This window comes from Phocoena phocoena, chromosome 20 (genome assembly GCF_963924675.1).
Source record: "Phocoena phocoena chromosome 20, mPhoPho1.1, whole genome shotgun sequence".
Classification (NCBI taxonomy): Eukaryota; Metazoa; Chordata; class Mammalia; order Artiodactyla; family Phocoenidae; genus Phocoena; species Phocoena phocoena.
Window position 1 is genome coordinate 39857623 of NC_089238.1, and position 26842 is coordinate 39884464.

Sequence of the window (26842 nt, forward strand, 5' to 3'; positions counted from 1 at the left end):
TGAAGGATTTATTGGCTATCACAGAGCAAGATTTTTTTTTTTTTTTAAATCACATTTCCCCCAAAACAGATGCTCAAATTGAGGGGAAATTGGACTGTTTGTTTGCAAAGGCCCAAAGATGGTCCTGGCATGTCCAGATGCCTGGAAGCAGAGGCGCTGCCTCCCCCAGGTTTCTGGTCCATCACCAACATCTGAGCTGAGAGACACATCCCCACCGGACTGCCGCCCTCACCCTGTGCACACGGCCCAGGAGTCAGTCCAGCCAGAAAGGGCCGGAAGCCAGAGTGCTGCCCTCCTAGCGCTGCCTCTGGGCCCAGGCCACCCGGGGCACCTGTCACCTATGTAGTGTCAGAGAATTGCATGCACAGGTGCCACACTCACACAGAGGATGGGATGAGGCCTTCCAACCTTCAGGTACACCAACCACCACTCGGGAGAGGCCAAGGCCTGTTTCCCCAAGTTCATAATCAATCCTTCCCCGTGTCTGCAACAGCCTTCTGGAAGCTCTCTCCACCCACCTCCAAAATTCAGGAGCTCCAGTGCTCCAAGAGCCTGTGCTTGCCAGCCCCAACTTTCCTGCCCAGACTGTCCCCGAAGAGAATGTTCTTCCTTTCTTTTGCTTCCTACTTGACTCAGGAGACAGCCGTGCCTTCAGTGCATTGTTACAGCTGAGCGGAGCTAAGATATTCTCTGAACTAATAAAGATGGTTCATGCCCTAGGGCCCATGGTGTCCCTTTGGATGGAAAAACATTTCAAAAAGACATAAGGCCACTGTGTCTCTCCCCTGGGCCACAAACGCCCAGGAATTCCAAGGGTGAAGCTCCTCACACAAGGCCACTATGGAGGAAGGGAGCCTCAAAAGCCAGGCTGGCAGCCCCTTGCCCAGAACAGCACTGGGCACACCAGCTTGGCGCCATAGGCCATTGCCCTGCTGGGGAATCGGCAGCAGCTCGAGCAGGACCTTCGTCACCAAGGAGACCGAGCACCATTCAGGAGCCAAACCACGATTCTCCTAAGGACAGGAAAGTCCCGATGATGAGGCGGTAAGTTCCACATCAGCCTCACGCTAGTGAACCACTGAACGCTGGGCTCGAGCCAAATACCACACAATTTTGTGAAAGTCTAGAAATGCTAACTGTCCTCAGGAGCTGCTCAAATAAGGAGAAAATGATGATGCTGGCTGCATGCACTGCTGCCCCCGCTACCCACAAACACACACACACAAACTCCCACACACGTGCGGGGCTCTCCAGCAGGGAAGGCAGGGCTCTTGGGATGAGGCAGCCTGGGGCAAGAGATTGATCGTTTGGGAGTCACCAGAAGTCTGAATGGTGCTGACTCCACTGTCACTGGCTGTGTGACCCCGGGGAGTCCCTTAGCCAGTCTGAGCTTCAACTTCCTCCCCTGGGATGTAAGACCACTACCTCACCCTGGAGGATGGTCTGAAGGGCTAGAGATCATGAGCCCAGGGTCAGTCAGGTGGCTCTTCCCTAATTTAGAGGGGTCCAGAGGTGGGAAACCACCGGGAGAGGCACCAGGGGAATGCAAGGCTGCGACACCAAAGGGCCACGACAAACCCATTGGTCCCATCATGTCATTTACCCACGAGGGCCAGAATCCCAGGATAAAGACACTGGCAAAGGAGAGAAGACCATTAGGAAGACAAATGTGCCCAGATAGAAAGCCCTCCCGAGAGTGGATTGTTCCAAACTGCTCGTGAGAGCAAACTTGGCAGCAGCGGGCATTTCTCTGGCATGATCTTCCCCGTCCTATGGACCAAGCTTCCGATCCTCTGGAATTAGTATTCGGTGCCGGTTTTGTTCAAAGAGTTCTAACATTTTCTCCATGTCGTGGTCAGCCTCAATCACCTGGAAATTAAACACACAGGTCACAGGGCTGCCCCTGACCTCAACATCATCCTCCCTTCACTGATGAAGAGAGAGAGACAGGGGCAGGCAGGATGAGGCAGGGAGAGGCAGGGAAGCCCAAGGTCACAGGCGGAGAAAAGGGAAGGTTAGGGCCAAACAGCTCCCGTTTCTAGGTCAATCCACATTCTCAACTATATTTTCACTTAAGAATCCACGACAGTTGTCCCTGCGGCAAGCTCATGAATGATTTTTTTATCATCGTTTGATATCAACCATTTTTCTATAATGAGGGGAAAAAAATAAATTTTCTTTAAAAATCCAGTACAGTAATATCTCACTTTCCAGCAACCCCACTGCCTGGAAGAGCCATGAGTACAGTGTTTGAGCAGCTCAGACAGATGTCTCCAAGGCCATGCACACAAGTTTGTGCAAGGCCCTCCCTCAGATCCCACACTGTACACACGTTCCTAACAGTCCGAGGGACCCAACGGTCTGCCTAAAGAAAGTTGGCAGCAGCAAATCAGAAAATGAGGGGACAAGGAAGTGGGGAAACACTGATGGGGCAGAAGCATCAACACAGTTAGAAATGGTGAGTGCCAGCAGGAGAAAGGAGGGTAAAAAGCAAACACGGGAATTCAAAGGCATTAGTAGTCTGGGGCAAACAGTCCTACACACCTCAGCACCTCCTAAGGGGGCATCATTGTGTGACAGACCAGAACAGCAACTGACGCTCCTTCAGATGCCCTGGGTCACCAAGAAAAGGTGCAATGAGGCTTTGGGCCTGCCACCCGCTGGAGAAGGGACGGGCATGTCAGAAAGACCACCACCCCAAGCGGTTAAGGCCAAAACCCAGGTCCAGGGGCTCCAGCCATCTGGAACTCTCCTTTGCTGACAATGCTGGATAACTGAGATGCTACTGTACCACCGGCGTAATGACACTGGGACAGGTCACCTTCTCTCAGGTCTGTCCAGCTCACTAAGGCTCAGTCCAGAACGGGGACTGTGAGACAGAGTCCCTTCCACCCTCCCCGCTTCCTTCTTTCAAATTCTCCAGCTGCAGAGTGGCCGACATCCCCCGAGTCGCTCCTCCTTCTAGAAAAGTCTCCTGCCCTGTCAGGGGGTGCTTACCAGAACAGGGGCCGCCACGGGGAAAAGGCTCCCTTTGATGAGCCACTCCTCGTACAGGTGGTGAATAGCATCCAGGTATTCCTGCCGGAGGGGGTAAAAGTGCAAGGGCTGTCGGGAGCACATAGGGAGCAGACCTCTCCCCTCCAGGGGTCTCAGGGGCAGGTTAGGTGAATGTCAATGACCACAGGGCAGTGGCTTGGACTAAGGACCCGCAACAGCCAACCTGGCTCAGGTGGACAATGATAAACGTGGCCAAGCACTCTGTCAGCCAGCCCAGCTGTCGCAACAGTCAGAAGCATCCCTCTGGCCACCTGCCCATCCCTCCAGCGCACTCTGCTCCTCTGGCGCTTTGGACATATCCTCCCACCTGGCTGCTCTCGTTTCCTGCCACTTCTCCATCAGCAAGGCCTCTGTTTCTTCACAGGGGCCTGGGAAGCCTCTGAACCCTCCCTCCGTCCTTCCCACCAAGAGGACTGTGACCCTCACTGGCCCAGGAGCCCCACTTGGCTGCTCTCACCCCAACAGACAACTTGTAACCTATTGATCCTTGAAAGCTTAAGGGCAAACTTCAGAAGGAGGACAAGGTGAAACACAAGGGAAAAGAGGCCCAGACCCGCCCCTAGGGCATCCATGCCTGCGCAACCGGTAGGACTGGTAGGACTGGACGGCACTCTCCACAAGCAGGCCCCGGTGCTCTCGGCCACAGGCAAACACCTCCTCAAGCAGCAATTTACTCCCAGCCCTGAGGCTCTCGGGTAAACCACACTGCTGCCTCTTTATCCACCACCAAGTTCTCCCTTGGCAACAACAGACTTGTCCTAGAGGTCTTGTCAAAACCATTAAGACAATGTCCTCCACAATGACTTGGACAGACTCCAGATTTGTCACTTCTTCCAAACGTCTGGGTCACTGCACAGAGCTGCCGTGCCCCATCCCAGCTTGGTCCAGCCCCGCCCCATTTCACCCTTCCTCTAATCACTCCTGTCTCCAGATTTCAAAGCAGCTGCCCAGAACGAGGCCTGGGCCTTCATGGCTGGAATCCACCTTGCTGGTGCCTGGGGCAAACAAGGCGGGGTGGGCCTCAGGAGCTGGACTGGCCTTCTAGGACCCCAGTCCAGCCCATCCTGGGCTCAGACCCCCATGATATCCCAGTAAATGCTTGCCCAGCCTCTGTCTGTGTACTTCCAGTGGCATTCACATGGGGCATTCCGATCAATATTAACTGAGCAACCCCTAGATGCCAAGGCCTGGGACACATTCTAGGGACGCAGAGGGAATAAGATCTAATCTTAAAAAGTTCATGGTAGTTTTCTGAGGGATGGGGAGCAAACACATAAAGAAATAGTTTCAGAATATCTGTCCTAATGGCTGTGATCATAATAAGCACAGAGACTGGGGGACCACAATAGAGGGAAGGTCAGAGAAAGCTTCTTGGAGGAGGTGACACCTGAGGCAAAAGAAACCACTATGGCAAAGGTACATTTGTGTAACTCCCTGGTGAGGGGTGGGGGGAGCAGGAGTCGGGAGAGGGGAGAGGGGAGAGGGGAGAGGGGAGAGGGGAGGGGGAGAGGGGAAAGGAGAGGGGGGAGAGGGGAGAGGGGAGAGGGGAGAGGGGAGAGGGGAGAGGGGAGAGGGGAGAGGGGAGAGGGGAGAGGGGAGAGGGGAGAGGGGAGAGGGGAGAGGGGAGAGGGGAGAGGGGAGAGGGGAGAGGGGAGGGGGAGGGGAGGGGGAGGGGGGAGAGGGGAGGGGGGAGAGGGGAGGGGGGAGGGGGAGAGGGGAGGGGGAAAGGGGAGGGGGAGAGGGGAAAGGGGAGGGGGGAGGGGGAGAGGGGAAAGGGGAGGGGGGAGGGGGAGGGGAGGGGAGGGGGAGAGGGGGGAAGAGAGAGAGAGAGAGAGCATGTGTAGCCACAACTAGTTCTTTATGGCCAGAGCATGAAAGGCAGGGAGTGGAAGGGGATGAAGCCAATCACGCAGGATCTCGGATGGCATGCTACAAGTGGGGACTTTATCCTAGACAGTGGTGAGGCACTGAAGAGGGTGGGGTTAGGGAATTGCATGCGTGGTGTTCTGTACTGGGAACATCACCCAAGCAGCAGTGTGGAGGATGGATTTCTGAGGGGGATGCGGATAGTGAGAGACCAGGGCAAGGAGAGCAGTCCAAGCCTGTTAGACAGCCCTGACTAGAGCTGATGTGGCCCTGAGCCAGAACACAGAAGGGTGAGGCACTGGGCAGACACTAGTGAGTTTCACCTCCCAGCCAGGCACTGTGCCAAGCACTGGCAATGCAACAGCGAGCAAGTGGGCACGTCCTAGCGAGGATCCAGGGGACGGCACAAAGGCAAGCAATTTTCAGGAGGTGGACCAAACAAGTCCTGGGGACACCTGGGTGGGAACAGGAGAAGGGACGCCTCTGAGCCCCAGGGGTGCCCACCACTGAGTCTGGGGCCACAGGAAGTGAAGCAGACCTGGACACCGCACAGGGTCTCCAGCTCAGAGGAAGTCAGAGTTCACCCTCCAACGTGCTCAGTTCCTGTTTCTCTCCCTGAAACAACAGCACAATGATCTCACAGAGGGTGGGGCCAGGATGGGATGAAGTTGCACCTTTCCCCGGGTTAAAGGGGCTCTTACCAGTGGAATGACCTTCTCCTCTTCCCTGCATCTCATCTTTAGCCTCTGGTAACAGGTCTCAGGAGTGGTCTGGAGATAAACTGAGATTTTAAAAAAGCATATATGTGGCTTTAATTACTCTGTTCATGGCTTGGAAGTGAAAGTGAGGGGTAGGGGGAAGGAAGGCGTGTGGGCAAGGGGTGGAGAGAAACATCTACCAGCAGCCCTGAGCAGGAGAGGCAGACCAGCTGTGTGGCCAAACAGGCATCTTGATCCTCATCCTGACTTTCATTCTCTTTCCACATCACCAGCCCCACAGGGTCACTGTGAAGCTGAATAGGTTCTGTACATTGCCAGAGCTTAGCACGGGGCCTGGCACCCGGCCTGTCTCAGTAACGGTCCAGGTTCTGTCCCTCCTCCCTCCTTTACAAACTAGAAAAAACCCATCATATCACAAGGGACCGAGGGGAAAGCAGTTTGAGGAACTGGCCAGGGTGCTTCTCCAGGAGGGACCAAAAGCCCCAGATTCTATCTGCCCTCTGGGAGAAGGCTGAGTCAAGGTAGGGGAAGAATTGCTTATGGTGAGGGCCCCGCCCACCGCCCCTGCTGCTTGAAGCCCAGCCAACCACCTCCTCACTGGGCCCAGGGGAGGGAGGCCAGGGAGGGACTGACTGTCTCACCTATCAAGTCAATGGACACATCGATGTTCCTCACAATCCAGTCAAACCATTCCGACAAGACCACATAGTCCACTTCAGGCATCTTCCCACTGTAACGAGAGTTATAAGGGTTTTATTATCCCATGAGAAAGTTCCTGGGCTGTGCCGTTCCCCCAAAACATCTGGGCACTGCTTTTATTGAAAGGGCACTGCCAAGGGAACCATGACATAGTGTAATCACATGATACTGGGCGGGTAGTGATGACAAGGACCCAAAACCTCCTGACCTCCCGCTGCCCAGGGACGGTCGATGGTATAATGCAGCAAGTATCTTGGCACTGCCCGAGGGGAGAATTCATTTGGGATTTGAACTCCAAGCCAAGGAAGGGGCTATGAAGCCTGTCCCCTGAGAACACGGACAGCGCTCAGGCTGGGAGGAGGAACAGCAAACCCGTTTCACCTCTAGAAATTTATTTTGTGAAAACAATCGTGGATGCCCTCCGTAGCACTATTTAAAAAATAATGAAAAACTAAATCATGGTACATCTATCTAACAGAAAACCACACAGCAACTGAAAGACGATGCTATAAAATAATATTTAATGACATGGAAAATGCTCACAACCAAATTCTCATTATTCAATGAAAACAGGAGGATATAAAACTGTGCATATAGCACGACCCAACCATACTTTCAAGAGTATTCATCCACACATTTAGAAAGGAGACTGGAAAGAAAACCACCAAAAGGTTAACAGTGCTTTCCTCTGAACTGTAGGACTATGGGAGACATTTTTTTCTTTATCTCTTTCTGTATTTTCCAAAATTTAACAACGTACTAGTTCTCAATTCGGGGCGGGGGTGGGGGGAAATTACTACATATTTTAAGTAATAACTGAAAAAGAAAGAAAGAAGAAGCCCACAAGTGAGAGAGACCTGGCGTCTGTCCTCTGCCCTGGAGGAAATGAGCAGGGAAGAGTGGGAGGAGGGGCAGCAGCTGGAGGAAACAAACCAGGCAGCTGTGGGGTGACCCTCAAAGGCCCAGGAGAGGAATTCCTTTCAACATCCTCCACCCGTCTTGAATATCATCTTGGATCCACTCAGAACTGGGTTTGGCAAGGCGGGCTACGGGCGAGTGGAGGTGCCTGAGCTGTGTGCAGCTGGGGGTCTTCTGACTGCTGACTAAAGAAGGGGAGGCGGGGAAAAGAGGCCAGTGGAGCGGGTGGTTTGCAGCTGCCCCCGCCACGGGTGGTGAACTGACTCCCACCTGGGTGAGGGGCAGGACGGGCGTGGAGGAAGGCGCTCTGAAGATGACAAGCTCAAGCAGCCCTGCCTGGGGGCCCAAACGATGGGGCGGGGCACAGACTGGAAGGGGACATCCTCCCCTAGTCCCTGAGACCACCAGACGCCCTCAGCGCAGAAGAGCTGTGCCTGGCAGAACAGCAGGAAAATGCAGGGTGCCCGGGAGAACAGCAGGGGCAGACGGGCAGTTGTCGGCGCCTTGAGGGGTCTCAGGCATCAGACTTCAGCAGGGACACCAGAGCAGACTAACGTGTGAGGACCAGCACCTGCCCCCACGAATAAGTCGGGGAGGCTTTGTAGGGGAGGGGAGAGGGAGGAAGTCCCAGGACATTGCAGAAGGGACCAAAATTCAGATACTAAAGGTAGCAACTTTGCGATCACAGCTCATATGGTTGCCCATCCCCCAATTCTTTCCTCCTACCTCCTTAAAAGTAGCCCATGGTCTATTCAGGGTCCATCCCACAGGCCTGAGTGTTCAGGGAAACCTGACCGCAGCCCAAGCTTCAGAGCAAACCAACTGGACTGAGGGACGTCCTCTCCGCTGGCCAGGCTGAGTTGATCAGCCCAGGCCAAAGGGCCCAACCTGACCAGTGAGACATGAGGGAGGTTTGCTGGAGTTTATGGAGACCATGCTTCCTCATGCTTAGAGGAGAGCCACTGGCAAGACATCCACCCTCTGGCCAGCAATGAGAAGCCCAGTTCTGCCACAGGCATTGTGTCACCAAGAGGGAATCATATTGAGGACACAAACAAGACAGTAGGAAAACAGAGAGAAACAGCACTAGGGCTACCGAATGAAACCAACCCCAAAGCCTGCTGTTAAGGCAGCCCGTGACAACCTCAGTGTTGAGGCTGCTTTGAGCTGGGCTGCAGCTCAGCGTATTTGATATTCAGACACCAAACCACTCTTCTCGACATGTTTCCCTTCTCTGGAACAAAGCTGACCCTGAGGGAATGAGGATTTGCCAAAAAGAAGCTGCTGATCAGCCCCACTCGCTCCACCAAACACGCAGCCTGGGCACACAGCACAGACTGGCAACTCAAGGGTGTGGGCCAGTGAGCAGCACACATGGAGGGCAAGTTGCCCAATAGCCTCCCACGTCATGAACGCTGGACAGTTGGTGTGAGACTGCCCCTGAGGACTTCACCGGTGTCTGTAAGGCTCAAGGGAGGTTCTGTCAAACCCCAGAGCTGGGAGGGTACCCTTAGCTGTGGCCACCAAACTGAGTCACAATTCAGGGCACAGGTGGCACAGTGTTAACTAAAACCAAACCAACCGACACCACAAAAAGTGCTGGGGCCTGAGAGCCGCCGCTCTGCTGGAAATCGGCCCCAGGTGGTCTCAGGACACCTCCTGGGTAGCTCAGAGGAACCTCCCATTCTCACCCGGCCCAGGCAAACCTGGGAGGAAGCAGGTCCTCCCTTCCCGATGCTCTCCTTAGAGGTCCTCTAGACGGCTCCGGGGCAGCCTCCCTGAGGGCAGGGTCAGCAGGCAAACCTCCAGAAAACCCTTCTAAGACTGCCAGGAGCCATGTGCTGGGGGGTCCAGGACAACTGGCCACCGGCTGAGCGGAGTGAGGAAACGGAAGCTGCCTTCCATGATTCTGAGGCATGTCAGGCAGCGGGCGCTGTTTTATCCGTATCTGCAGTTTTCCTCCTAGGAATCTGCCCGGCTCCTCCTTTGTCTGCCTCGAGAATGGGGCGCCCAGCACCACCACCAAGGCACTGCTTTTATTCCCACAGAACACACAGAGGGCAGCACCTCTCTGCAGACCCACCAACGGTGGACTGAGGGGGTTTCATGGTGCCTTCCCCTTATCCTAGAGGGGCAAACTGAGGTCATGAGTCCACACGAATCCTGCTGACTGTTTTGTTTGGCACGGTTTGCTGCCGCCTTCCCCCTGGGGCCCAGAGAGCAGGGGTTAAAACTGAAATCACACACTCAAATGCCAGCCTCCTTGTACACATGACATTCTTTTGTTTCTCACAAGACCTTGTGAGGTCAATTTTAGCCCCAAGTTATAGATGAGGAAAACTGAGGCCCAGAGAAGCTCAGCCCGGCTCTGAGCCAGGGACTGAAGCCTGGCTCTCGGCGGCCCCCAAACCCATACGCTCCTGGCTGCACCACGTGCCCCAACCCCACCTGCCCCGTCTGTCAGCTGAGGGGGCTGCCCCTGGGCCCGTCCTCAGCCTGAGGAAAGCCACCGCTCGCAGGCCCATGACACAGGCAGTGAGTCCCCAGTCTGGCCTAGAGTGAGGAGGAGTCCAAGTCCCACGGCCCATCAGGGCAGCAGGAGGATCCGCCTGTTGTTCCAAACGCAGGGCCTTAATGGATGTCCGCAACCCGCAGCCCCAGGTGAGTCAGTGTGTCACTTCCCCAGCTGGGCCCCATGCAATTCCCTTCCTTCTGTTCCTAGAAAACACCAACCAGGCAATCCTGTGAAACCTTTGTGTTCAATTAGCCCACAGGGTCGGGCCACACAGTGGCCTGCGTGGCCGCTTTAGCTGCCGGAGTCTTTCTCGCCACCTTCAGCTGTTCATTCCAGCACAGTGCCCACACCTCGGAAGTCCTTCAGGTTCTTTAAGTCTTTGAGGAGACTGTGGAACCAGAATCTTCCTTGTTGGCAATTAACCCCTGGTGGCGTAACTACATGTATGTTCTGCCCACCCCAAACTCGCTGGGGTGAGGATGCGGGCGGAAGAGGTGGGTCTCTCCCTGGAGGAGCTCCTCACTTGTCCAAGGCCCAAAAGGCAAGAAAGCCCTTCCAGAAATCTGGCTTTGGGGGATGCAGAATTGCAGAACGTGGGCTTTTCTGGGCACCCGAGCCTGCAACTGCAGACAGCAAAGCCACGCCTACCACACTTCCTTCCATCCCAGTCCCTCCAGATTCCAAGCCAAGGCTGCAAAGGCTGCTGTGAAAGAGAGAAGGACCAACCCCAAGGCTGAAGGGGCAGCAACCATGCACCCCCTGCCTTGTGTAAGGGCTGCCCCCACACAAGCTCCCAGGCAAGAGCTGACACCCCACACAAGCCGTCTTGTGGTTCCCAGCACCCAGCTGAACTTCCACAGGTGAGAACCAAAACATCCTATTCTGGCTATGAGCAAAGGATCCAGCCAAACCCAGTTCTAGGCGTCATTTGGTGTAGGCTCAAAATGATGGTAATCTGTATTTGGGGGGCATGGAAACATCTACTTTTGCAGCACTTCACTGTGGAAGGCCCACTGCATGGAGAGAAGCTGGGTTTCTAATGAAAGTGACCAAGAAGAAAGCCCACATCCTACCCTTCCTCCCACCTGTCACTTCTTTAGCTCTGGCTAGAAATGCTGTTTACTGTGCCTCCAAAAAGAAAACCTTTGGCCTACAACTGCCTCACTCCTGACCTAGGAATACACCCAGAGACCCTGAAAACAAAGGTAATACAACAAAACCCCCAACAACCAAAATCTGAAGCCACAAATGTGAAATGAAGAAACTGCAGGTGGTGCAGGAAGCTGAGGAAATCCTGCTCCATGAAGAACTTTCACTCTGGCTGGCCACCTGCCCCACTGACCCCCACAAAGACAGCCTGCAGGTCTTGCTTTCAACGACCCCTAAGGCCCAGGTGAGGCCCCAAGGAAGCCACGGGGCAAAACTCCCAGGGGAAAGGACCATGATTGGCACAGACGGCCCCTTGCGGGTCACCTGGCTGCGGCCTTCTTCGGAGGCTGCCCCTCCAAGTGTGACGCCAACCAGCAGGATGATAGCTATCCAGGGTGCTTTTCTGCTACAAATGCAGGCTCTCGGGCCCCACCCTGGAAGCAGCATGGGTGCATTAATAAGATGCACGGAGTCTGTGGGAGAAGCTGAGTGTAGGGCCTCGGTGGAAAGGGGCAGAGGCCTGGTCCCCCGGAGCCAGCACACTGGGGACTCCCCTGGGCCTGAAGCCTCTGGCCTTACAGAGAGAAATCTAGATGTCTCACCACTTCCTCCTTCACTGCTGCCCCACATAGCAGAGTGCAGGTCAGCCCCCCCGGTCAGTTTCCTGCCCAACCAGGAAGGAGCAAGGCCTTCGAACCCCATGTGGTTCCTGATCTGCCAAACGTGGTCAACAGTGCCCATCTCAGTGCTGCCTGGAGGGTTCAAACGGAAGGACAATAACTGTAGCTCCTGCCCACGGGTCCCTGCCCTGCCCCTCAACCACATGAGCCGTGCCTACTCTCAGGTAAGCTGGACCAGTCCCACAAGTGAATGGCCTGCACTGGGAAGGTGCCTCTTGGTGTCCCTGCCCTTGGATCTCTGCCGCCCAAACTCGGGCTCTCTGGGGAGTGTGGCTGAGTGAGGGGGACTCCCAGACACATGCTGAGCACACCAGTTGTTACAATCACAGGGATACGTTATGGGATAGAATGCAAAGACTTCGAAGAGAAGTCTTCAAAGAAACTTCCAGTTAGTTAGCCGGCTGCTTCGGGTACGCAGGCTGGGAAAACCTGCAGGGAAGCGGCCGCCTGGGTGAGCGTTTCTCTGCCTTTGGAGACTTCAGGGAAAGGGTTTGAGGAGCACTGCCTTCTCTCATCTCCCTGAAACCAAAGTGGCGGATGGCCTGGCCCCCCTGGGCCCCCCCTTTGGGAAGCCCAAAACTGCCATTTTTGTAGGTCAAAATTGGTCAAGTGTTAATAATTTGATGTGGTTCAACCTAATTAGAAGTTGTCTTGAATACCACGAAGAAAACCAACAGAAAGAAGTAATTAAGAATAAAAAGAGGGGCTTCCCCGGTGGTGCAGTGGTTAAGAATCCACCTGCCAAGGCAGGGGACGTGGGTTTGAGCCCTGGTCTGGGAAGATCCCACGGGCCACAGAGCAACTAAGCCCGTGCGCCACAACTACTGAGCCTGAGTTCTACAGCCCGCGAGCCACAACTACTAAAGCCCGTGCGCCCTAGAGCCGGTGCTCCACAACAAAGAGAAGCCACCACAATGAGAAGCCCACGCACCGCAACTAAGAGTAGCCCCCGCTCGCCACAACTAGAGAAAGTCCACGCACAGCAGCGAAGACCCAACACAGCCAAAAATAAATACAGAAAAGAAAAGAAAAAAAAAGAATGAGAGGCTCAACCCACCTAGACAGGGAGGCTGGGACCACAGCTGCAGATGGGAGGGAACAGGGAGCCAGGGTGTAGAGAGTGGAAGGCAGATATCAGGACCAGCTCTGTGAGGGAGTGAAGCTCCAAGCTACCAAGAAGGGAGACGCGGAGAAGAAGCTGCAGCCCATTCCCCAAGACTCCCAAACATCAGCAGTCAACTGAGCGCAGGAGTGGAAGACCCGACACCTCTGAGGCCACAGCACTGAGGGCCACCAGAAGCCCCCCCAGCTAGGTCTGTGTGACAGAGTCTGCTCCCATGAGGGCAGAAGACAGCTGTGAGTGAAACCACAACAAATATCATGCACACTGCTGGACTGATTGCTCTAGTCGCTCTGAATCTTCACCCCTCCCTGTCTCCTCCCACTTTGCCATGTAACCCACAGGGCCCTGCCCCCTCTCAGACTGGGGTGGGCCAGTGTGACCTGCTTTGGCCAATGGATGTTAGCGAACGTGAAGCAGAGACCTGAAAAAGAACTACGGTGCTGTTGATCTGCCATAGCCATGAGATGTGAATGCCCAGGCCAGCTTGCCGGTCCCAGGAGGAGGATCAGCAAGCAGATGAGAGATGAGTCACCCCAGTCACCCTCACCGGGCCACCCTAGACCAGCCAACCCCTGGACATATCACTGAGCCAGCCAAGGTCAGCAGAGCCGCCGGGCCGACCGCCCTGGACAGCCGAGCCATCAGCACGGAGAGCTGTCTGTCACTGAGGCTTTATGGTTGGTTGTTACACAGTGTTACTGTGGCAACACAGTAGGTACTCAGTATGTGTCAATTAGATAAATAAGTTTCAATTTCATTTCTAAAAATTTAATGGTTTAATAAATTATCGATTGTGCAAACTACGGTACCTTCTATACAAGTTTTCTACAAAAACGTATCTTGCGCTGTGAATCGACCGTTCCATCAATCGTACAGGCAATGTCTACAAGAAAACAAAAAGTGATTCACTAACTCAGGCAAACAGGAAGGGGTCAGGAAGCCTTGAAGAATGCCTGTTGCTCCCCCTGCCTATGGTCTATGCTGAATACAAGAATTGAGAAGCCTCAGGAGAGGGAGGTGGACACCAGAGAACCGTGTGTCCCACGTTAGGCTCCCTGGGCCCTGGACCCTCCCCATACCATACCCTGAAGCTCAGTGGTCAGTGCAGCAAGGCCGGGCGGAGGGCCTGTCAGCAGCAGCCTCCTTCACAGGAGGGGTGAGGCTCCAATGGACTGTGAGTTTGGGGAAGTGCTAGAAAAACTGCCAAGTGCCCCCTGGGAAAGTGGTGGCAAGCACAAAGTGCGGTGATTATCAGGGACCTAAATAGGATGCATTTGCTTAAGCAGAGGCACAGCTCCGAGAGAGCTGGGCTGTGGCTTTATGGAACCCCACCAGCATGCCTGCCAACTTCACCGCCTCCTCACAGGGCTGGCTGGGGATCACTGCAGCCCTTCAAAACTGGAAAGGACTGTGCCCAGCAAGAGGGAGGACGACACTGACGTGGCCCCTCTCTGCCAGCATGCACACACCCTCCGCAGAAGGCCTTTCCCTTTGTCCAGTGTCCCATTGGGAAGCCGGAGGTGCTCTTACTCTTGACACCAAGTGGGCAAACACTGCTCTCACTCAGCCTGGCCCACAGCACCCGATGGGACCTGGACCAGCAAATCAGAGGCTGATTTAAAGCCATAACCCAGGAATTTCCTGACTCTCCTATTTGTCTATCTGTCCATCTGCCTTCTTTTCTATTTTTCAGTCCTCTCCTTACTTATGACTCTCTGCTGTCCATCTTTTGCTAGTTCCCCATTTATCCCTCTCTCCTCCTCCTCCTCTTTCCTAGTCTGTCCATCTCTCTTTCTCTGCCTCCTTCCTGATAGATTTCCTTCAACAGAGGAACACACATACAGCCCGTTATATTCAGATATACTAGATACAATTTACATTTGCAATCAAGTGCCCACTCAGGAGAAGTAGGGTACATGCCAACCTCAGACCATACTCTGACATGTATCTTTTAGACAGATTTTTGGGGAGACAGAAGTTCATATGGTTCTGCTCATATCTTTTTCTATTATTAAAAGACACAGATTTGTAGAAGAATGATAGCTATGGTTGCAAGTGCCCAGCCTTGCATCAAACCACTGAATGGCTGTGTCAGAGAAACTAGCTGATGGATCTCCTGTCTCCTTCAAGGAGAGCCTCCAAAGCCAGTCTCTTAGGTGGTACTTGCCATTCTGAACCACGGGTGCCAATCAGATCTCTCAGTCAGCCTTTCTTCTAAGAGACTCTGCCCCTATTCACACCCTGCTGATGGAAGGGGCCTAAGTGGCTGTGCTTGTGACCTGCCCCAATACCTGACTGGACCAGGGCTGGACACCTGACCCAAGCTGAGCCAATCAGATCCTTTCTCTCAAGAACCTGAACTGAGAATGTGAACAAGCCTTGTGAAGGTTAGATCAGCAGCTCTCATGCAAACAAATTTTCAAACAAATAAGGGATGTGTTAAAATCACCTGGAGAGCTTGATAAAACCCAGACTGCTGGGCCTCACCTCAGAATTTCTGATTCAGCAGGTCCAGGATGGGGCCAGAAAACGTGCATTTCTAACAAGTTTCCAGGTGCTGCCACCGCTCCTAGTACAGGGACCGCACTTTGAGAAGAGCTGAGTTAAAGGGAGTTGAGCCCAGGAGCGATCGGGTCATGAAGACTTGGGCTTACGTGGCATCATAGCAAGTTCTTGGCTAGCTGAGGTTGGTGGGTGGGGGCACTGGAGCCTGGTCCTCAGAGAGCTGTAGGAACAGAGACCTTCGCCCAGAGGCAGAGAAGGCTGAGCAGCTCTGAAGGCCCAGTGGGGCTTCCTTATGGGGTTTCCCTTCCTGGCAACCACATGCCACTCCTTTGAAGAAAACTGTGTTTAAGAAGGTTGAAACCATGGGCTTCCCTGGTGGCGCAGTGGTTGGGGGTCCGCCTGCCGATGCAGGGAACATGGGTTCGTGTCCCGGTCCGGGAAGATCCCACATGCCGCGGAGCGGCTGGGCCCGTGAGCCGTGGCCGCTGAGCCTGCGCGTCCGGAGCCTGTGCTCCGCAACGGAAGAGGCCACAACAGTGAGAGGCCCGCGTACCACAAAAAAAAACAAAAAAAAAAAAAGAAGGTTGAAACCAAGCATCTGAAATGTACCTGAGGACGGGTGTGCTGGTCCAGCATGGTTAGCTGCACATACGTCTGCAGCGTGAGGCCCCATCGACAGGCGTCCCGGTACATCAGACCCTAAAGAGGGGAGAATGCAGTGCTCTATCTGTAGGACTCCCAGGCCGGTCACAGAGTGGACAGAGACAGACACTGGAGCAGTTACAGGACAGCCTGGGAACAGCTATAATAGAAACCTATATAAAGTCCCAGGGAGCATTCATTCAGGCATTCAATCATGTTCACTGAGCCCCTACAGCCTGCTCTCTATCCGGCAACCAGTGAGCCTGTTATACTACAGGAGCCAGTTATCATCACTGCCCTGTTCAGGACTCTCCCTTGCTTCCCACTGCATTCACAATGAAATCCAAAGCCCTTACCAAGGCCCACAGGGCCCTAGACAATCACTTCCATCTTCTCTTGTCTCCAACCATTCTTCCTTTGGCTCTGTGAGCTTCCAACCACGTGAGCTTCCTTACTGTTACCCAAACACCCAAGTGTGATTTCAACTCAGGGCCTTTGCATCTGCTGTGCCTTCTGTCTGAACACTCTCCCCCAGATACCTGCACTGCTCCCTCCCAAGCTTTGTTTAGGTTTCTGCTCAAATGTCACTTTGTCAGAGATGCCTTCCCAACCATCCTCTCTAAAACAGAATCCACCCCCTCAATCACTCTCTACTGCGTGTAGATACAAAATACTTCCTGCTCCATGTTCCACTTGCTAATAATCCTATTCTGGAGCTTCCCTGGTGGCTGAGAGTCCGCCTGCCAATGCAGGGGACACGGGTTCGTGCCCCGGTCCGGGAAGATCCCACATGCCACGGAGCAGCTGGGCCCGTGAGCTGTGGCCACTGAGCGTGCGCGTCCGGAGCCTGTGCTCCGCAACGGGAGAGGCCACAACAGTGAGAGGCCCGCGTACCGCAAAAAAAAAAAAAAAAAAAAAAAATCCTATTCTGCTCTTTTCCACATTTTTGCTTCTTTTTCTCTTGGTGCTAACTAATGAAACTCCGGTGCTCTGCACTGAAAACTGCTAACTCCTCACTGCGGGTGAAAGAATCTCAGAAAAGTTAGGAGAAACACTCCCTCTTGCCTGACAGCTGCAGAGAAAAAGACCCTTCTGCATCAGAAAACCGATTCAGATAAAGTGATGACCTGAGACTTTTCACAAAACTATCAATCTTGCTCCTCTGTCTAGAGTGGAAACTTGTGTAAAAATATCTAATTCTATTGGTTTTTTTTATTATAAAACTGTCATTGGCAATGCTCTTTGTGCCACGGATACTCAGACTTCTGAGACTGGGACTGGGTCCTGTGAATGTCACCTCTAACCCCTAACGTCTGCAACTCTAGTTGTCTTACATAACGATCCAGCCCTGGTTCCTCCCGGTTTCCTAGAAGACAGGAATGTTTCTGAGCTTCCTTGTATGCCCACGACTGGCATTCCATCTTCTCCCCCTTGCTGAGAGGTGAAACTCTTTTCCCGTCTCTGGGATTCTTTACTCAAAAGCTCTGAGAGGTTTTGCCTTATTTAAATAATATCCTTTTACCTGCTTTAGATGCCTTCTTGGCTCCTGTCACCACCCGCCGTATCACACACTTTTTAATTGCCTTCTGCCTCCGCACACTGGGATATTAGGGCCAGCAGAGCAGAAGCTTCGAGGTGCTCACTGCCCCAGCGTCTAGAATAGTGTCTGGCACATGGCAGGCATGCAATGAATACTGGCTGAATCAATCAGTGAACAAGCACCTACTAAGTGCTCAGCACTGTGCTATGTTCTAGCAAACAACGGTGAGCCAAATTAGACACAGTCCCTGCCCTTAGCGGAACTCAGAGTCTAAAGAACCACACAAGGAGATGCCAATTGTGTTGCTAGAAATGACGGGACAGCACAGGCTCCCCCTAGTCCAAGGTTCAAACCTAGATCTGTCATTTACCAGCTGTGTGACCTTGGGCAACCTATTTCAGCCATGGGTTCCTTACCTGAAAAACGAAACTAATCGTTCCTCCATCACGGGACAGGAGCCCAGAACCAGCATCCCTTTCTTGAGCTCACTCTTACAGGACCCAGACTCCACCCACCTCTTTCAAGCAGCCAGAGTTGAGCCTTCTGAACAGGAAGGAGGTGGGAGGGGCCCAGGCACATTACAGCCCCTACTTGCTAGGTCCACCCTTGGGAAAGCAGACGGGCAGCTTCAGGGTGAGCCTGAGGCAGCCCCTGGGCATTGGCAAGTGCAAACCCCAATCAGAGGTTTACCAAGGAAGCTAGTTACTTAGGGACAGGTCCTGGGGGGCTAGGCCTGAGGAGACCTGGGTTTCTTCTAGGAGAGGGTGCGGTAAGAATGAGCAGCAGGAGAAGGACCCCCCGGTAGCTGGGGCCGACCACTTGGGATAGTTTGGGATAGCTGACAGGAGGTCCCTGGGCTCCTTACATGCCCAGCCAGGCCTCAAAGAACCTTGACCTCACACCATCGACATGCCGCCATCTTCCCTCTGTCCCTTCCCTCTCCCCCACCACCCAGCGAAGAGCAAGGACACGTCCGGACAGGATGCGGGCTCAGGCACCAGCAGCACTGCTCCTGCACGCTTAAGGGGCAGCTGGCGGTTCACGCACAGAACAACACACTCACCAGAGGATTATGGCCTCGGACATTTCTCCACTTGGGCACGGGCTCCGTTAACACCTGTCAGGAAAGAAAACATCAGAGAGCTGCTGCTCCTCAGTTCTGAGCTCTGCGAAGGCTCGTGTTAGGGGTGGGATCGGGCAGAGAGTCAAGATTTGGGCGCCCAGGGTGGGCCAAAATAGTGGAGCAACCCTCCCTGCGAGGCCACGACTCCATGCAGACGTGGCTCCAGGCGCAGCTTCGAGAAATGACTTGAGAACCACTCCGCCCACCCCTGTATACGAGCATAGGCACACACCACTTCTCCTGCTGCCACAGGAGCTCCACCCTGCCCCTTACTGCCCACCACATCAGGAAGGCAGGGAGGTGAGAGAAGCCAAGAGGGAGGCTGCTTCTTGCACTTCAGGCTGCAGCTTGCACCCAGCTTCCGGCCTGGGGGCTCTCCAGCGACCTTGGCAGCGTGCTCTGCCTCCCTTTCCTCCCTCTGATCTCTGTGTTGGGCACACTGACGGCAAAGAGTCCTGTTTCTTTAGTAGCCTCCCTAAGCTGTGCAGGCATGTGCCGGAAAGGATTTAAATGGTGCCCTTGGGACTTCCCTGGTGGTCCAGTGGGTAAGACTCTGTGCTCACAATGCAGTGGGTCCGGGATCGATCCCTGGTGGGGGAACTAGATCCCGCATGCATGCCGCAACTAAGAAGTCCGCCTGACGCAACTAAGACCCTGCATAGCCAAAATAAATAAATGAGTAAATGGTGCTCTTGGGGCCAAGATTTTGAGAATATCCGGATCCCTCTGTGGACCTTCAAGTCCATGTGAGTAGGTGCCACAGGTCACAAGAGACCAAAGGAAAGCAATGCATGGGACCCTTGAAGAGTAACCTCCCCCCACCTTTTACCCCTCTGTGCCTTTGCTCATGCTGTTATTCTGCCCAGTATGCCCACCTCACCTCATTTTAACTCAACTTTCATTACATGGAAAACTCCTATACATCCTTCAGAATCCAGTTCAAATATCCCTTCCTCTGTGAATCATTCCCTGTTCCTCCCAACCTCCCGCTCCTTCTTCTGGGTCTTCAGCACTCTGGTCCTGTCCCCTGAGTAGCATATGCTGTACCACTCAGGCCCACCAGAGGCTGGGACACAGGCAGCCTTGACCTGTGCCCCATCTGTGGCACTGTCACTCAACAAATACTGAGCACCCACTGTGCCAGGTGCCAAGGATTCAGCAAGAGAAAAACCACCCCAGCCCTGCTTTCATGCTTTCAACTTTAAACTTACTGGGGAAGCAGACATTAATCAGGTCATCACAGAAAGCAACACATATTTTCAAACCCCGAGAAGTAGTACAAAATAAGGATACAGGGCTTCCCTGGTGGCGCAGTGGTTGAGAGTCCACCTGCCGATGCAGGGGACACGGGTTTGTGCCCTGGTCCGGGAAGATCCCACATGCTGCGGAGCGGCTAGGCCTGTGAGCCATGGCCGCTGAGCCTGCGCGTCCGGAGCCTGTGCACCGCAACCCGAGAGGCCACAACAGTGAGAGGCCCGCGTACCACATAAAAAAACAAACAACAAACAAAACAAAACAAAAAGGATACAGGAGCCAGAAGAACCTACACCATGGAGGGTAACCTAGCTGGGGAGGTCAGACAGCAGAGCTGAGATCTGAAGGCTGGGTGGTTTTCCTAAAGCCAAAAAAGCTCTGCATACTATAGAGCCAAACAAGGGCATGGCCCCTGGAGCAGACAGCCTGGGCTGGGACATGGCATCACATGCACTAGCCATGCGACCCTGGCCAAGCCATGTCACCTCACTGAGCCTCAGTTTCCTCCTCTGCAACTGAAGTAGTAACAGGACCTGTGTCATAGCGACTACTCCTGTAAGAATGAAATCAATTAGATAATGTAACGACGCCTCAACACAGTGCCTGGCATAGAGTATTACCCTCAGTAGCTGTTCACTCGTTGCTGACGGTATTGTTGTTGTACACTGGCTCCAAGGTGTTCAGTGAGAATACACGTGCTTCTAAAGCGTCAGCGAGAGTTACACAGCTCAGGACAGGTGTGTCGGGAGTCCTCCAGACGCCCGCCTCCCCGGGTCTGAGGAGTCACTAGGAGGACTCACAGGATACAGCATACAGTCATACTCATAGCTAAGATCTATTACAGTGAGAGGTCACAAAGCAGAATCAGCCAAGGAGAAGGGTGTGTGGAGCAAAATCTGGGGGAAAACCAGGCACAAGCTTCCAAGGGGCCTCTCCCTCCTCTCACACAGGACGCGTTCCCCCAGCAACATTTCTATAGGTCCGGTTTGTACCCTTTATAAATGCACCAAGCTTTTGCAGGTTCCTTCAAACCTGGCATGGAAGCTGTACCTCGATGTCCGTTGTGTTGGAGAAGAACTCCAGGCACGTCGTCTTCCCGCTTGCAATATTGCCCTCGACACATATCTAGCAAAAGACAAACACATGTTAGGATCAGAAATCGAGTGCCTGGGGGAATACCAGGAAGAATGTCTAGGGAAGGGCTCAGGCGAACAGCATAATTGGCTCAGCCCAAGACTCCAGTGTGTACACGAAAATCCCTCTGGAGGAAACCCCCAGGGTCCTGTTAGTAAGAGCAACCACCTGATCCCTCCCCTCAGGGGCAGGCTCCAGGCCCACCGCTGCTGGCCACCAGGCCACTGCCCTCCGGGACAGACACTCCCTTAGGTCAACCCCTAGATCCCACACAGCCTGCCCTTGGCCGCGCTAGCTCTGCCCTTCCCTAGCTCAACTCCTCAGACTATTAGATTTTAGGCCTAAATGTCCTGCCTCCTTCACCAGAACCTAATGGGTTTAAGGATGGGAAGCGTGTGTACGTTACCTAGAACCTAATGCATTGCTCTGTGCAGAAAAACATGCTTGGCCGTGGACTGGAAGGTATGAGGACAGGAGAAAAGGACTAAGATGGGCAACATACACCAATCCTGCACTTAACCTTGCCAGAACCTGAGAAGCGGGTTCTAACATTTTCACAGAAGAGAAAAATGAGGCTGTAGAAGGGCATAAGGCAAGGAGTAGAGCTTGAACGTTCACTCTGCTCACACTAAGTGTACTGGGGGGAAGGAGTTGTCTTGGCACTGGTGGGAGGAGTCTACCCATAAGAAAGACAAGGAGCCTCCTACAAGTACCCCACTGCAGGGAAAGAAAGCAACTGAAGCTGTGGTTCTCAGTCTTACGTATGTGCTAGAATCTCAGTCTTACGTATGTGCACGTATGTGCACCTGAGAACTTTTAAGAATCCACAAAAGGAAGCCACAACCCAGGCCAATTCTGGCATGATCTCAGGGTGGGACTCAGGCCTCAGTACCTTGGAAAGCTCTCCAGGTGATTTCAACATGGAGGAAGCTGAGTACCACGGACCCATGGCAGGGTTTCTCAACAAGTGGTCCACAGACACCCTGCTCCAGAAGCACCAGCGGAGCACCCAGACCCTCTCAATCAGACTCTGGGTTGGGACCCTTGAACCTGCTGTCCAGCAATTCTGACAAAACGCTGCTCAGCCAGGACTGCTGGTGACACGGGCCAAATGGCTTTGGTTCCATCAGACCATGAGAGGAAATCAGCAGTTCCACATATGTGAGAAGACAAACTTGCCCTTGACAACACATATTACATGTCCCCTGGGGTACACACAGCCAGAGGGGACCTGTCCTGCTGCACAGTGACCTTTACACCCAGGTTGGAAGCACCCACAGAGAAACGTGGGCCACTTAAGTGACTTGCCCCAGGTGCCAGGGTTGGCGGGGGAAAAAGCTAGAATTCGCACCTAGGCCTGGCAACTCCCTTCTCATGACCCCAGTGGAGCCTCAGTCACACCCTGCATAAAACACAGGGGCACGGTGGTCTGTCTCACCTTGCCCCACCTCTACAAACTCTCGCCAGCAACTGGACTCTCTCAGTTGGCTGCAAAGATTTCCTCCTGCCTTAATCCTAACGGCTACCTAGGAGAGCTGGACGGACAATTGCAGTTCCAACAGAGGCCTGGCCCTCCAATCCGGGCTCCCTGTCAGCTTACTCCTTCAGCACCAGAAAACACAGTGAATGTGCAAAAGGGAGACCCCGTCAGGGCACCAGTGGATTTTATTTTTATTGTTGTCCTTTAAAGGAAACAACTTTTCCTAGATATCTAAAAAGAGCTCAACCTAGACATCATTCTGCAGAGACTGTTTCTTTCCTGTTCATTGCAAGGAACGTGTTATTGAAATCCCTACTGTTGGATGTTACATTCTGTCCAGTTACTTTTATTATAAAACTGTGTTGTGACACCCATTTTTTTGATATGATAAGCTGTGCTGTGGTGAACATTCCTGTACATAAATCCTTGTCATTGGCTCTGATTATCCCCTTCAATAGACTTCTAGAAATATAATCAGTGCATCAAAGGATAAGTGAGTTTTTACAGCTGTTGATGCATGATGCCAAATTACCCTCTAAAATGCTGACCCAATTCACACCCCTTTTAGAAGGATGAGAGTGAGCCTATTAACATACTGTGCCAATGCTGGGCATATCCCATCCTAAATCTTCATTAATTTCACTGTTAATAATAATAATGTCTATAAAATTAGCCCCTGTGGGTTCTGTACTTTGCAAACATTGTCACATTGATCCTCACAACAATCACAGCTATGAATATTTGCACAGATGGGGAAACTGAGGCTCTAAGAGGTGAAGGACTTATCCACCTCCACTAAAGAGCAGAGCTGGGACTGGAACCAGGTCTGAGGTCTGATCCACAGCTTTCATCACTCCATCTCCCAAAGCATTCTTTCTCTGTTAGGGAGGTTGAGCGCTTTCTTATGTTTATTAGCCATTAATAAATTCACTCAGGAAATGTCTGTTCAGACTTTGTTCACCTGAAAACATTAGTCATTTCTTTTTAACCCGACTTTGGAATTTATTTTGTAATTCTGTGGTGGTGACTCACTTCGCAGCTGCAGCTCAGCCCAGATATTCCCTGTCCTGTCCAATCCCATGGGATGTCCCATGGGCACCTCAATTTATCACCCCCCAACACCCACATATGGCTTCTCTTCCCGTTTCTGTCCTCAGGAAAGGCTGCACCATCCACCCAGACACCCTCAAGGCCCTGGATATCTTCTCTCCTCACCCAGCAACTCAGCAATACCTCTGGGCCCCACTTCCTACTCACCTGCAGAACCTGGCACCTGTCTCCTTGGCCCCTAGTTAAGGTCTCTAACCCTCCTTGTGGGAGCAGCCTCCCTGCTGGCCTCTCCCCCTCCAGTCCAGCCCAGCCAGGTCCCTCATTCCCTATCCATGGTCCACCACCTCTTCTTGAGACGCAAACCAGATCACAGCTGGTGAAGTCTTTCAGTGGCTCCGGGAGCTGGGATCTGTCTCCGGTCCTGTTTCCCGACCCCCAGGCCCTCCCCAGCCACCTCTCTGGGACTGGCCACAAGCCTCAGTCTCTCATCCCTCTGTGACTTACCCCTGCAGTTCCCTCTGCTCCAACACTCCTGCTTCGCCCTCTCCTCCTTCTCCCAGGAGGCCTCAAGTCTCCCCTCAGTCATCATCCTCTAGAAGCCCTGCCCCTACTCCCTGTTGTTCCAGATCCACCATTGTCCTATTCACTGCCATCCCCCCCATCCAACCACAGGCTCACTAACAACAGGGGCTGTTGGATTCCCAGGTCCCCAGGTCCACACAGGAACTCAGAGGATTTGAATGACTAAGAGCAGCCCTGGGCCTGAACGCAGGCTCCACATCACTTCCCATGGACCACCTACTGTGTGTCTGGGGGATAACAGACCACACCCAGAAAGCACCTAGGACAGGCCTGGCTCACAAGAATGCTGGCTCAATAATTAATAGTACAATACTGCCTCAATTCCCATCCAGCTCAACTTACCAACCCCTTCCCCCTGCTATGATGCCTATGCCATACCCCACCCCACCTCTAGTTTCAACAAACTTCCATAAATCTCAAGCATTTTCATCACCAGTCCTCTCCGTGTGACTTCACTCCTTCCCAGGCCCTCTCCATCACCCCAAATACCCCAGGGGGCCTCCCCACACCTTCCGCCTTCTGCATATCCCAGCCAAGGTACTCCTGCCCACACTCTCCAAGCAAATCCCTTTCCAGCCATATCTACCAACTTCCAGCTCCCTTAAGGAACTGAGCCTCTGGATCAACGGTGACCGAAATACTGCTCCCCACCGCAGCCTGCTAAAGTCTTAAACACCCCATGGGCATGTCCAGTTTGACCCTCCTTTGACCTTCAACCTCACACCAGCCACAGTCCCACTCCAGAGCTGGCACCTCCAAGTCACTGCACTGGTGGAACCCTTGTCTGTGGACCCCCATGAATTCTCTGTTATCCCTCCCCCACCCACCAGTCTCAGCACTGGCATTCTGGGGGCAGCGGTCAGCAGACCTGCCCTCACAGCCAGGCTGCCACCCACTAACCCAGTCAAACTAAACTTCCACTTTTCAAATCTCTTTGTAATCAAGCTAATAGTCCAGAGATGGAAACAACCTAAGCGTCCATCATCGGATGAATGGATAAAGAAGATGTGGCACATATACACGATGGAATATTACTCAGCCTTAAAAAGAAATGAAATTGAGCTATTTGTAATGAGATGGATAGACCTAGAGTCTGTCATACAGAGTGAAGTAAGTCAGAAAGAAAAAGACAAATACCGTATGGTAACACATATATATGGAATTTAAGGGAAAAAAATGTCATGAAGAACCTAGGGGTAAGACAGGAATAAAGACGCAGACCTACTGGAGAACGGACTTGAGGATATGGGGAGGGGGAAGGGTGAGTTTTGACAGGGTGAGAGAGAGTCATGGACATATACACACTAACAAACGTAGTAAGGTAGATAGCTGGGGGAAGCAGCCGCAAGGCACAGGGATATTAGCTCGGGGCTTTGTGACAGCCTGGAGGGGTGGGAGGGGGAGAGTGGGAGGGAGGGAGACGCAAGAGGGAAGACATATGGGAACATATGTATATGTATAGCTGATTCACTTTGTTATAAAGCAGAGACTAACACACCACTGTAAAGCAATTATACCCCAATAAAGATGTTTAAAAAAAAAAAAAAAGCTAATAGTCCAAATCCACCTAAAGGCTATGAATACATGTATTCTCCCACCTGTGTAGATTCTCAGGTAAGACATACCAGAAACTAGTAACAGAGGTGGTCTCTGGGGAGGGAGTCTGGGGCCCAGGAGTGGAGACAGACTTCCTCATCCCTGGAGATCCTCTTGTATTCGTTTTTTTAACTATGTGCACATAGCTTAAAAAAACTTCACTCCCCTCCTCAAAACATGTGTGTATTATGCGTGTGTGTTTATTACACATATATAATCCTACACTGGAAAGAGTGCACATAAGAGGGAGACTTACCACTGATTTTTTCTCTTTTTCATTTTCTCTACCTTTATCTAGAAAAGAAAGGAAATGAATTTTTTAACTTAGTTTTAGATAGCTCACTCTTGGGCTTCCCTGGTGGCGCAGTAGTTGAGAATATGCCTGCCAATGCAGGGAACACAGGTTCGGGCCCTGGTCTGGGAGGATCCCACATGCCGCGGAGCAACTAAGCCCGTGAGCCACAACTACTGAGCCCGCGCGTCTGGAGCTTGTGCTCCGCAACGAGAGGCTGCGACAGTGAGAGGCCCGCGCACCGTGATGAAGAGTGGCCCCCACTTGCCACAACCAGGGAAAGCCCTTGCACAGAAACGAAGACCCAACACAGCCAAAAATAAATAAATAAATAAATTTAAAAAAATTTTTTAAATAGCTTACTCTTCTTTGTCCTAATTTTCTAAACCACGACAAAAACAGTAATTTTTATGCTTGCTCCCTGGCCTAAAAATGTTTTCCAGTGACACCTGGGACCCTCCCTAGGTGGACGGAGGCAGGCCTACCACTGCTATCTACCTGTGTGACACTGAAACTGCCGCCGGGGTCCTGTTGGCACGTCAGGGCCCCAACTGTGCTCAGTTTTGGTCACTTAGTATATTCTGCTTTCCATTTTCCACACATTTTATATTTATGATCCTCACTGATGGGTGTCCAGCTAGTTAAAACGTAGAGTTACCTCCACTCGTAGCTCCGGGGAAAGAGTGGTTGGTGGGTGGGCCACTGAAACCCAGGGGTGGGTTTCAGCACAGGACTCAGGCTTCTCCTGCAGGCCCGGGGCTGACATCGCGGCCCACCCACCCCACAGGGGTTCTCAGGTGCCACTGAACACCCCGAGGCCAAAGAACGCCAGAACTTGGCCACAACAGGGGCTCTCACTTCTGAAGGGGAGGGTCTCCACTCCCAGCGGGAGAAACAGCGCACCGAGCCTAACCCATC

General features: G+C 52.9%; 1 protein-coding gene across 3 annotated transcripts; it reads right to left on the reverse strand.

Moving 5' to 3' along the window:
• Positions 1–1770: 1770 nt before the first annotated feature.
• On the reverse strand, positions 1771–25912 carry TK2 (thymidine kinase 2). 3 transcript variants are annotated; one of them, XM_065898654.1, is made up of 9 exons: positions 23374–23382; positions 20841–20915; positions 18477–18530; positions 15841–15930; positions 13536–13609; positions 6284–6372; positions 5625–5704; positions 2998–3078; positions 1771–1869 (listed from the first exon to the last, which is right to left on the reverse strand). In XM_065898654.1, exons 1-9 carry the CDS (start codon positions 23380–23382, stop codon positions 1771–1773), a joined length of 651 nt encoding a protein of 216 aa, XP_065754726.1. The 3 variants fall into 3 exon arrangements, with proteins under 3 accessions (XP_065754726.1, XP_065754728.1, XP_065754727.1); XM_065898656.1 differs by lacking the exons at positions 20841–20915; positions 23374–23382 and adding an exon at positions 25889–25912; XM_065898655.1 differs by lacking the exons at positions 18477–18530; positions 23374–23382 and adding an exon at positions 25889–25912.
• Positions 25913–26842: the final 930 nt, after the last annotated feature.

Excerpts from the sequence above, each read along its gene's own strand:
- TK2 (XM_065898654.1), bottom strand. Across the intron at positions 13,610-15,840 it reads ACCAGCACACCCGTCCTCAG|ACATTGCCTGTACGATTGAT; the intron begins GTACATTTCAGA and ends GTTTTCTTGTAG. Across the intron at positions 3,079-5,624 it reads AGGAGAAGGTCATTCCACTG|GAATACCTGGATGCTATTCA; the intron begins GTAAGAGCCCCT and ends CCCCTCCGGCAG.